The following is a 12,010-nucleotide window of genomic DNA, read 5'->3' as shown; positions in this document are numbered from 1 at the left end:
TTCCCTTCTGTTTGTGCTGGAGAGAAAATATTCACAAAAAGAGACACGTGAATGTAAAGCCATGAAAATGGAGGCGTTCAGGGGAAGAATAGCACCTGAAACTTCTGAGCACATTTTTTAAAAAAACTGGCAATATCACGTTGATGGGGGTCCCCTTAATCTTACTTTGCCTCCGTTTTCCTCATCTGTAACAGGGTTAATACCTCGCACACAGAGTTAATACCTCACACACAAGGCTCAGTAATGTTTACAGAAGGCATTTAGATTCTTGGATGGAAGATGCTATAGAAGTGCAAAGTATAAATGATACCTGGGGTCACTATTAAATGTCAATGCTTAACAGTGGGTTAAAAAATACTACAGATTTTTTGTAACATTAGAAGCCCTAATGGGTGGAGTGGTGTTTTTTGTTTTGTTTTGTTTTACAGATTGACTGACTTAGCTCTGTGCAGTACACTTAGGATGAAGAAGTCTGAAGCAAAGGCCAGGAGGGAAGGGACTCCACAGGAAGTGTTATCTGAAGGACTATTTTAGACCCTAACCTGTACAGAAGATACTAGGTGCCCCCAACTGCAGTTCTGAGCAACCATTTAAAACGTTCAGTTGCTTACCTTTTCTTCTAAATGCCATTGGAGAAGTATTATAAGAACAGCTCAGAAAAGTTAAGAGAAGTTCATTAGTAGCCAGTTGCCAAAATATCTGTTTCTGTGTACTCTACCCCCCAGTTAAAATAATCAAATTAAAATGTATAAAGATGATTTTATATCTGGTTTTGTAGATGGAAATAAGTTGATACAGACAGAGGTTCACTAGAAAGTTTAATTGCTGTAATAATCTAGCAGTAAACCTAGTGGAAATAATGTTTTCTTTTTTTCACTCTTAAGGTTGATATGTCCTTGAATAAAGAGGAAGAGTATTTCCCTTTTAGTCTTATTGTTAACAGCTGTAGAAATTTAAAATAAAATTGATAATTAGTAGCCACACATAATAAACACCATCTAAGTCAAAATATTACTGAAAAATATGGGTATCAACAGAACTAACATGGTCAGTAAGCTGCAGTTTTCCTAACAGACTCCAATCATAAGAGATGCCATTTTAATATGCCTTTAAAAATAGCCTCAGCAGCTTTCACGAGTGCTTTGTGGGAGGGCATGCCAGAGTGTGGGAACAGATCAAGTACCTTTAGGCATCTGAGGTCAAAATATGAACAAGGATTTATGGCATGTATAGGTTTTTTCTGCTTACCAACAAGTTTCTCAGTGGTTTAAAGGTAGTTTTAAAATAACTGAGTTAATTTTGGGGATAGTCAAGTTAGCAGTTCACAGGTACAAACCACCTGCGGGGTTAGACTCCAGAATTTGCATAAGGACTTTATCTTCTGTATAGTGTATGTACATTCCACATCTCCTTCATTTAAATCACTTAAATGGTGCTTTTTACTGGGTGCATTTCTGCATCAGTCAGTTGATAGACTAATACTCAACTCTATCACTGCATGGAAGAAAGGACAAGCTACAGTTAGGGCTCGATTTGAGATTCGTCCTGCTGGATGGGGCAATGGGTGGAGAAGCTGGCCCACCCCCATTTTGCATTAGTGTGCAGGGCCTCGTAGTTCAGTCCTAGAGATGAAAGGGGTTCTCCTCCCCTAAGGGAGCAGGCAATAGCAGTAGCGTGATTTACAATCCCACCTTAGTTGAGCTAAGCTGGACCAGCGAGTGAGGATGCATATGTACTGCCTGTCTTCACCTCCTGCTGCATGAGCCTCCTCAGTCTGGCCCCTTTAGATTGTGTCTTGGGGCAGCAATCTTACCCTTTATTTTTGTGTATGGCAAATATGCTGATTACAGTGTAAATTGAGCAAGAGTAAAAACAGGCTAGTTCTAAGGAGCTCTTGTGCTTTGCCCTTCAGACTTTCTAGTATGTCTATTTCTGGTATTTTGAAAAGTGTTTTACATTATTGGTTGTAATTTTTCACTTCCTGAGAATCCTGCACAGTTGAACTCGTGCTAACTGAGGTATCTGGCTATACAGGTGAGGGATACAAAATATAGTGTGTATATTTTGTACTAAAATAGCAGTGCTTATATTCACATAGAAAATCCTTTTTATGCTTTAGAAAATTGATAAATCGTGAAGGTAACAGTTACAGTTCATAGTAAAGGCTGATCTGAGATTTTTCCTTTAAAGGATTTATTTGTTATGCATGAAAAACAGTGAATCCTCCCCAAATTTACAACACTTTTTGAGTGTAGAATGTGTCTTGTGAGAATTTATAGATGCATCTGTTAATTAGTTTGAATTCAAATTAATTTAAACATGGTCTCTTTAAGAAATTTAGCACCTGGGATAAGGCCTTTTTTCCCTCCTCTTGAATGATCTTAATAGAATAATGACAGGTTTCAGAGTAGCAGCTGTGTTAGTCTGTATCCACAAAAAGAAAAGGAGGACTTGTGGCAACTTAAAGACTAACAAATTTATTTGAGCATAAACTTTCGTGAGTTACAGCATCTGAAGAAGTGAGCTGTAGCTCACAAAAGCTTATGCTCAGATAAATTTGTAAGTCTCTAAGGTGCCACAAGTACTCCTTTTCTTTTTAATAGAATAATGACATTTCAAACTCACCATATACTTTAAACTGATTGAAATCTAGTGCGGAAGCTACACTTATTTACGATTAATGGTTATTTCCTATTTTCATAACTAAAGGGTTTTCCTTCAGCAGAGGGTAAAGAATAATGTTCTTCCATGCACCAGCCATTGCTGACAGATAAACTTATGGTTATGGAGAATAAAGACAAATGAGCATTATTTCCAAATATTTCTTTTCAAAGGTCACACATTGAAGCAGATCTACTCAGCAAGGCCGGGGAGTGATGCCATTTGAGGGAGGTGGTGTGCAGAGGAATGTAAGGAGGTACAAGAAGCATGGGTGGGGAGATTTTAAGTCACCTGTAGTAATACTGCAATAACCATATGATTATAATTAAGGCATTTTGGGGTTTGTGATCCCAGATTAGATTAAACTGATTTTTAAATATAATTTTTTCTTTCATAACTCTCCATTCCCAGAGTGTCATGATGAGTAAGAGTTATTGGGGGGAGGGAGGCTATTTGTAACTCCATAACTAAACATTTTTGGATTACTTTTGAGTTTAATCTTTACTGTGCATTTATAATACTTGTTTTGTTTTTAATTACAACATCCCTGTAAAGGATTGTACTCTAAATAACTGATGTGTTCAGTCAACCTTAATTCCATTGAAATACAAATTTTGTCTGGGAATCATCTGCAGTCACATCAGTTGGTAATAGAAATGTAAATAAAAACACAACTTCAATAGTAGTACAATATAATTTATTGGCAATATAAAACAGATACTTAGCTACTAGGCTATATAGTTTTTGGTAAAAATTTTGGATAATTTGTAGTTGTTTCCTATGTTCCTTTAATGCAATAAAAGCTAGAGAACTAAGAAAATTAAAAGAAATAATAAATATAATGAATGTAAACTTTAAAAAATGGACAGTAGTAAATAAAAAAAATCATATGGCCTACTAGAATTAATTGAAAATGATTTTTTTGCCAAAATGAAAATTTTTACAGAAAGAAATCCATTTTCATAGAACATTGTCAGGTTTTGTCCACAAAAATCCAGGAATGTTTTGAAGAAAGAAATGTTGTGAAAACAACTTAAAAGGTTTTTATTTAAAATTTTTCTCAGGATTTTTTTTTCCTGAGCAGCTCTATTCCCTGTTTCATACTTATACCTATATGCCTACAAAATATCATTAAAATTAAGTGTTCAGAGGAAATGAGCAGGGGGGAATTTTCCTACTTTTTGCTATCAATATCTTTATAATATATAATAATATATATTAACCTTTTATTTTTTTTACATTATGATAGTGTGTGGTTCCCCCAAATTTTAGATCTAATCGGCACTTAGAAGTTTTGCTGGCACAGTTATCCCAGTTAGGCATGTGGGAAAAAAATCACACCCCAAAACGATGTAGCTATGTTGGAAAAACCCCTAGTGTAGATGCAGTTATACCAGCAAATTAAAAAAAAAAAGTCCTTTTGCTGGCATAGCATATTTCATTTGGGGAACTGATATAAACTATACCATCAAAAGAAGACTTTTTGTGGGTATAAGCTGTCTCCACATGGAGGGTTTGGTGGTATAGGCCTATTGGCAAGCTGTCTAGCATAGACAAGGCCTTCCTATTCATTTGAGAAATAATTATATGTATTTAGTTTAATGAGGTTAATTGGATTAACTACACAAATGCAGATTACTCATAAGTAAGATTTATGGAATCAGCTCTAAATTAGTAAATCTGTACAAAACCACAAAATTGGTAGTTTCGTTACTTGAAATATTGCTAATTCCCTATCAAATTCAAACCTGAATAATTACCAATAGATTGGTGGACATTTTCTAACTTGCATTTGTGTGACTACTCACTGTTTTATTATGAAACAATCTTACAATCCTTTTCTTTCTTGTGGAACTTTTACAGTCTAAATTTCCAGTTACATTTCCTTGTCATTGCAATATCTATAAAACATATGGACTTTAAGGTGTAATGGAGAATTTTTTTTCAAAGTACAAGTTAGTAATAGGAAAGTTTTGACACAATGTTTTTTAAAAAAAAAAAAATCATGGAATTTGGTTTCCTGCCCAGAACTTTGACTGTCTGGGAATTTTACATTCTATACTAGTGTATTGTGGAATTAGTGTACTTACCCTGGGTAGTTCTTTCCAAATGCATTATAGTGCTCTCCTGCAAGTGGAGCACAAAAATATTTATATCCTACTACATGTTGAGCCAAGATTGGTGAAAAGAAATATTTTCTCTGTGGAATGCAACATTTCCCAATACTCCTCTTTCTTACAAAGAACTGTATGTGCATAAGGCTGGCAGCACTTATCTAGTTGAGCCATCTACAATTTCTTTGCTTATATGGGCTTGTTTCATCTTTACATTTTTGAGTACACTGTTTTTTGTTTGTAACTTCTTGCTTGTATTTTAATAGTGTACTACCTCTTGCACTGATGCTCTGTTTTTTTTAACCTTTCTGAGGACTAGCATGGACATCAGAATGATTTCTACATAGGAACTTGTGCTGGAATTCTAATGTTGTTTCTGCTATGGAAGCATTTGGGTTGACTTTGTTCAACAATTCCTTAGAAAAACCCGATATTTTCATAAGATTGTGACACTATAAGCCTTATTCAACCTGTGAGTAGTGTTGTGAGTTACACAGTATGTGCTAGAGGATACTCCATATGACCATTTTGATTTTAGTCCTCTGATTAGATTTTCCTGGAAGAAGGACCACCCAATTGTCTAGCTGGGCTGCTGCGGAGTCCAAATTACAGTACATTTTAACACCAGTGATTAGGTAATTGCAGACAGCTCTCATCTCACCAGAGCTTCCACTCTGGACTAGGGTATATTTCCAATTCTGATGCTCTGTAGGAGATTTCTTACCTCTGGACAAATTTATCTTCTGACTGACCGTCAAACTCTCCAATCTATTCTGTCTGTGAACTTCAGCAAACTACACAGCACAAAAGAGAAATGTAGGCTTGACTAGGAGAGGAGCTTGCTCCAGAAATCCAGGAAAAAAGAGATGAGTGGTTTGAAGGAAGTTTTGGCTGTGGAGGCTAGGGCTGGGTTTTAGAAGTGTTATAATGAGAAAAGACAAGGTTTGATGAGAGTCTGATTGTGAGGCTATACGAAGAAAGTTGTGGAATTACAAGATTCTTATCTTGAGATTGATTAGCAGGATTTGGGATGCTGTATTCCTCAAAGATACCATCACTACAAGATTTGCATTCTTCATTTGATGCCACTTTCCACCCCACACTGCCTAGCTCCACCCAAAGCAGGGGGAAATTCCTCTTACTTTCAGACGTTGACGCTCTGAGGCAATGGTTTCTAATGCATGAGTCCCCCCTTCCTCCCACTATACACAAACACTAGCATGCCACTATGTGCTGCTAACTCTGTGCCTAGAGCCTCCCAGTCAGTTCCTCGTTGACAGTGGTCACTGAAGGAGCTGCTACAGGAGCTGTTTGGACTTTCAGTGTCAATGCTCCTGTAGCCTGTTTTTGTTCTTAGTGGGTAATATTTTCAGAAGTGTCTAAGCCCCATTTCAAGGGGACTTAGGATCTTAAATCATTTGGGTGCTTTTGAAGATGTTACCCATTGTTCCATAGTCTGTTTTCCAAGTCATCTGACCTCACAGCTATTTTGCAGCTGAGATGTGCTTGCGGCACTTTTCCATTCATTGCCTTCAAGCTTCTCCAGGCTTGATTGGTGCCTTTTGGCATTTCGGGGGTCCCTTTTTTCTTGTTTGGCATTGAAACACTTAGTCCAGTTTCTTCAAGGCTTTGTTCAACACTTAGGCACATTTTGTTGGCACTTCAGTGCATGTTTTCCTTCTGAACTTCAGCGCTACAAGCTCTTTGGCATGATCACTCCATATACTGGTGCTTTCAGTAGTTCAGTAAGCATTTGTCTGTTGCCTCCTTGACCTATTGTGTCTCCATGCTTGAGCGTATTTGCTTAGTGCTTTCATGTGGGCTCTCAGCACTGAGGTGCTTTGCATTTGCGATCATTTGCTTCTCAAATTAAGTGACTGGCTACAGGCTCTGTTCATTATTGATGCTTACATACACTCCAGCCACTAGAAATGTACCTATATGCATCTCAAGTTTGTAGTAGGGGAATAAACCTACAACTTTGTAGGTTTGTCTTTTGATGCTGTGTGTTTTCAGAAAAATGTTTGCTGGTTGTCATTAATGACCTGCATATGTTTCTTTATCTAAATGACTGGCCAAGCAAAGAAACGACTATGGAAGGTGCCTCATTTACCACTCAGAGTCCCAGTCTGCCCTCCACAGATATTAGGAAAACTTAAGAGACCTGCTAGACATGTTTATCTCAAAGCCTTCTTGTCCCAGGGCAAAATAAAGAAATCATCAGTCCAGCAGGGAAGATTTGTAAGAGCCAGCAGTGACTACAAGTGACCATCCTACAATTTTTGACCCTCATGGTTGTAACTGGATTTGGAGATCCTGTAGCATGTATCCCCCTGAAACAGCCTCAGAGAACCTTGATATAACAGTTGAAACAAACATTCAGGGACTCACATCCTATCCAGTTGAATGACTTCCAGCTTCTCTAGTCTGGTGGCAGTCCAGATAGTCTCTAATTAGGATTGTACTTCCACCTATTCAAACTGTAATGATCATGGATTCAACCCCTAATAGGGAAACCACTTGAGTGAGTTCACACCCAGGTCATTTAATATCTACAGAAACAGGTGCATATAGAAGCTGTGGACACAAAAGCTGTCCGGTATGCATTAAGGACCTTCAAAAACTTGACATCCAAAAAAGATTGTCATGAAAAGGACCTGATAAAGTGACACTGTGGAAACCTCCTAGATTCCTTCCTAACAGGGTGATGGTTTTCTACATTACACTGGATGTTCTACCAGTATTTTTTTCTATGTCTTCTTGCCCATTCTTGTGATGTCCTTCTCTACAAGCTCTGTTATTGTTCAACATTTGTTATAGTAAAATCTAGAATCCCCAGTCAGAATCAAGGCCCAATTTTGCTAGGTACTGTGCAATGAAAGAGGTAGACAAAGTCCATGCACTGAAGAGTTTATAGTCTATGAATATTTAATTTTAAATGGTCCTGGTTAAAAGTTTTGACATCCATATATCTTGAGTGACACTGTCATGAAGAAAGTCATGTTTAAATTACTGCATCACTTATTTTTCAGGCCTGGTTGCTACTGCATGGAAAGTCACATCACTGCTGAGAGAGAGTGACTTTGAGGGGTATTTAGACACTTGCAAGGCAATCACTTGATCCCCGCCTGTATATATTTACAGAAGAACCATTCAGCTGCAAGGGAGGCTGTCTATCCTGCAAAACCTGTCTCCAAAGTTAGAGAGCTCAAATTTTCCTGCCCACTAGAGTTTTTCTTTCAGGAAGTCCCTTGCTTAGTTGATCAGATTCTGAAACATTTTGTTTTTAGGAAGACCTTGAGGATTTGATGGCTTATGCCATTTGTAGTTTGAAGGTATCTTTTTCATCCTCAGATGAAAGAAAAAAATCGTGCTTGTCAGGCATTGGCCTATTCCAATACTTTTTAGTTTCAAACAGGGACATCCTTCAAGCTACTTATTTTCCAGGATATTGAATCCCATAGTGATGATGTAAGCAGCTCGTGTCTTTTTCCTTCTCATATCACTCAGCAGTTTTTCTCTGAAGTGCAGAAATTAGGATATATTTCTACATAGTAATCTGAAATTATCAAATTGAAAAACAAAATGAATATTAAATTCAGTGTCCCTGTTGATCAGTTTGGATGTTTTATGAGGCTAGGGAGAGAGAGATCTTCTAACAGTTGTCTCTCAGTAGTTAATGTTTTCCATGGCCCAGGCATCTTGGCTGTCTAAGGAAAAACTGCTGAAATGTACCTTTCAAAAATATCTTGCTGCTATATTAATAAAAGAAAAGTTGAGACCAGAAGCTCAGTCATACCAGAGTTTCTCTTGGATGTCTGGAAAAAGTCTTATAGTTCTGGGATGCTTTCCAAAATATTTTCAGTGACCATTGCCACAGGCGTGAACTTCTTAATGCATTTTGCAGTAACTTCCACCACAGTGAAATTGATTGCTGTCTGAAAGCTTTAAATGATAAGCAACTAGGGCAACATAAATGCCATGAACCAATTTTTTTTTAATTATTATGCTGCATCTTCAGGATTCTCACATGGCCAGTAGTGTTAACTCAGGAAAACCCCTACTCGAACAATACTGTGCAAAATTATGTAATTGCATATTTATATTTTTTTGTTTTCAATAAAAAGGATTTGTTTCCACACATACAGGAAAAAAAAATTCTGGAAGCATGACCTCTCTCAAAATACATCAGTGGCTACACAAGGAAAGTACATGTTGGCTCCTTAAACTTGAACTTTTCTAGGTTTCCTGTCACAGAAACTGAAATACATTCACAGGCCAAAAGAATTTTTGAGGAATAGCTTTCCAAAGGAGAAGTGGGAAATGAAAGTGAAGTTGTATCTATGACATTTATGCACAGAATTGTGAAAGTCTCTTATAAAAAGAGACTCATCATTTGTAAATTGTGAAATACCCAGAATGTGAAAGTACAATTAAAATGAGCATTTCCTTTAAAATGTTAACACAGTGCTTCTAACATTTATGAGATCTAGCACTGGCAAGTCAGTCCTCGTCAGATCATTACTTCCTCTAGGCTGAAATCAGAGCCCACCCGTATATAAGAAGAGGATCTATATATGTTTCTCCCTAGGAAATGCATAGATCCAGCTACATTTAAAATGTTCTAATGGAAATCCCTGTGTAGCTGAGAGGTCAGAGCTCACAGGATTTTGGTGTGTAACCATCTGTTCTCCGCCAGCATGGAGATGGGGGGAGGGGGGTTTCTCCTTGCTCTGGAGCATGGAACACCTGCTGGGATCATCTGAACATATCTCACTTTATCAATTCCCTGCAATTGCTGGGGTCTCAGGTACTGGTGGCACCTCAGGGTCTCCTGTTCTCTGTCTGAGCCACACAACAAATTAGTATCCTGAGGACTGAAATGCTTTAGTCTAACTTAATTTGTTGGTCTCAATACAGTGATTACTGGATGAAATTTGGTGGCCTGAGATATACAGAAGGTCAAGCTAGATGCTCTAATGGTCCCTTCTGGCCTTAAACTCTCTGAAACTGGGAAGCATATACTCACTGCACTGAATCAACCCCATTCTTACTCATCACCCCCACAAGTCAGCATGGGTCTTTGATAACCTGCTGTAGATAAAAAAGGAAATAAAGAAAACCAAGTGATCAGAAACAGTCCGTGTCACAAAGAAAAAAGCTTTTTCTTCTCCACCATCAGAGTAGCCATAAGTCACATCCAACAGAGTTTTCCAAACTGTTACCTGGTTCATCAACACTGATTGGATTCTGTCTGTTCTAGATGCCAGCACCACTTAGTTGTGAGGAATTGATGGACCACTTTCCAGACAAGATTTCCTGAATCCAGAATGTTTTTTCACATTCCCAAGTGATAGGAACCAAAACCAGATATCCTTTTCACCAGTCTTTTTCTCATACTGGTCCTTTCATACAACACAAAGTCCGTGAAGCATAAAACAATGAATAACCAATCACAACTGCCTGAGTCTGCTGACTGAAATATCCAACAACTCTTCTTGGGAAAGTCAATCTTCCATCTGCCTTAAAGTGTTGTATAGCTCTGGTGTATGCTTCAGAAGCTGTTGCAAAGCTCTCTATCTTATTTGACACCCTGTATGTGTAAAATTGGTAGGACCTGACAGTGAGGCAGCATGCCCTCAGTTGTCCAGAATACGCAGATGACAACCGACTTTCATAGCAGATGCTCACAACACCATCTTCCAGGTATCCCATTGTCTAAGTGAGGTCAGCGCTTAGATGAAATGTGACTGATTTAAGCTAAGCCTAGATGAGATGGAAATGATGCTGGTGGGGAGAGAGAATTGCTTTGCAAATAAAGGCAAAATTTTAACATCAGCCTCAGTCAAGAGTGTCTGACCTGTGCTCAACAAATTAAGCTATAGCTTTGCGGACATCCTTCACTTTTCACTGCTGCTGAACTCACAAATTCAGCTGGAAGTGTTTTCATCCATCTATTCCTGGACAAGAGACTACTCCTCATCATACTGTATTCCATCTTGTCAAGAGGGATCAATACTCTTGTGACCAACAAGCTGGACTGCTACAGTGCTCTTGTAGCAGGGTGCTGCTGCAAAAGCACCTAATTAGCCCCTGCTCAGCCAGCTCCAATCAAGAGAAATAGATTGAGGTTGATGTAACAGGCATGATGCCTGGCCTGGGGATTGGCTCTACCTGTGGGCCTGACAAGCCAGCTGTTATAAGGGCTGGTAGCCAGTATGAAGGGGGGGCTGCCAGGAGAACGGGCAGTCTCCTGGCTGTGGGCTGACTGCTTGGGAAGGAGGGAACTAACCCTGTAAGCCCTGGACATAGCTCAACATTGGTGGTGGGAGAACTGTGTGTGTAAATAAAGCCATGGGTGCTGCATAATAGGAAGCCTCTCTGAGCTTTATTGGAGCAGTCAGCGGGCCCCAGGAAGAGGGCCGGGCAAAGGGCCCTGTTACAGCTCTGTACCTGGGAATAATACTGGCAACATAGGATCATGTGAGCATATCATTCCCAATGTTTGGAACACTGGACTGGCTACCCATTGAGCACTGGCTCAAATTCAGGAACCTTGTTTTCAAAGGCTTCAATATCTAAACTCTAGTTAAATCAGGGATTTCTTCTCCATCAAGCACCTACTGCACTCTTTGAGAACAATGAAATTCATCACAAGTAATAAATCTCACTTGAGCAGGAGATAGAATAATCTCAACAGCTGTCCCTTGGCTTTGGAACTCTCCTCCACAAGAAATCAGGACAACAATGAATCTTCATCGCTTCAAGAATGTATGCAAGATTCATCTCCTTGACCTTGTCCTCCCAGAAGAATAAATATAAAACTCACACACCTGATCTGGAAAAAAGGCAAGAACCAAAGGTAATTAGACTATTTAATGATCTTAATGGAGCAAAGATACTACAGTGATTGGTGCCATATAAATTCACAGAAAGAATTACATAGGGGACTGAAGTTCTCAGGTTAAACACACAGCAGGTCTATCAAGGGCAGCAGTAGCCCTTGCAGTAGTTCCTTCAACATGATGCCTCAAACTTTAATACAGAAGCTGCTGAGAGGAAGGGAAGATGGGAATAAAATAAAAACAAAAGTCAAGATGAAAAAGAATATTGTACCAAAGGTAAAGCTAAAGATACAACTGTTCAAATACTTGAGGGGTAACAGTAGTAAATGAGAAAATAGATCCTATTAAAAGAGATGGCAGTGGTCATTTATTGAAAAGATGCAGGCATTG

The 12,010-nt window shown here is 38.6% G+C and overlaps 1 protein-coding gene across 16 annotated transcripts in view; it reads left to right on the top strand.

Annotated features, from left to right (window-relative positions):
- DNM3 (dynamin 3) overlaps positions 1-12,010 on the top strand; it is a 304,267-nt gene that overhangs the window by 177,541 nt on the left and 114,716 nt on the right. For 2 of the 16 annotated variants that reach the window (XM_084637832.1, XM_084637830.1), the window contains one exon: positions 2,835-2,917. The exons of 12 other annotated variants lie outside the window; for them this stretch is intronic. In XM_084637832.1, coding sequence (XP_084493958.1) covers positions 2,835-2,846 — 12 coding nt within the window. In that variant the 3' untranslated portion in view covers positions 2,847-2,917. Of the gene's footprint in view, positions 1-428; positions 681-2,834; positions 2,918-10,038; positions 11,550-12,010 lie in introns of those variants that run through there. 2 more of the 16 variants (XM_084637826.1, XM_084637831.1) reach the window with 2 other exon arrangements.

This window comes from Lepidochelys olivacea, assembly GCF_965140295.1.
Source record: "Lepidochelys olivacea isolate rLepOli2 genome assembly, chromosome: 8".
Taxonomy (NCBI): Eukaryota; Metazoa; Chordata; order Testudines; family Cheloniidae; genus Lepidochelys; species Lepidochelys olivacea.
Note: the sequence above shows the minus strand (reverse complement) of the source record. Positions and strands in the feature narration are given on the sequence as shown.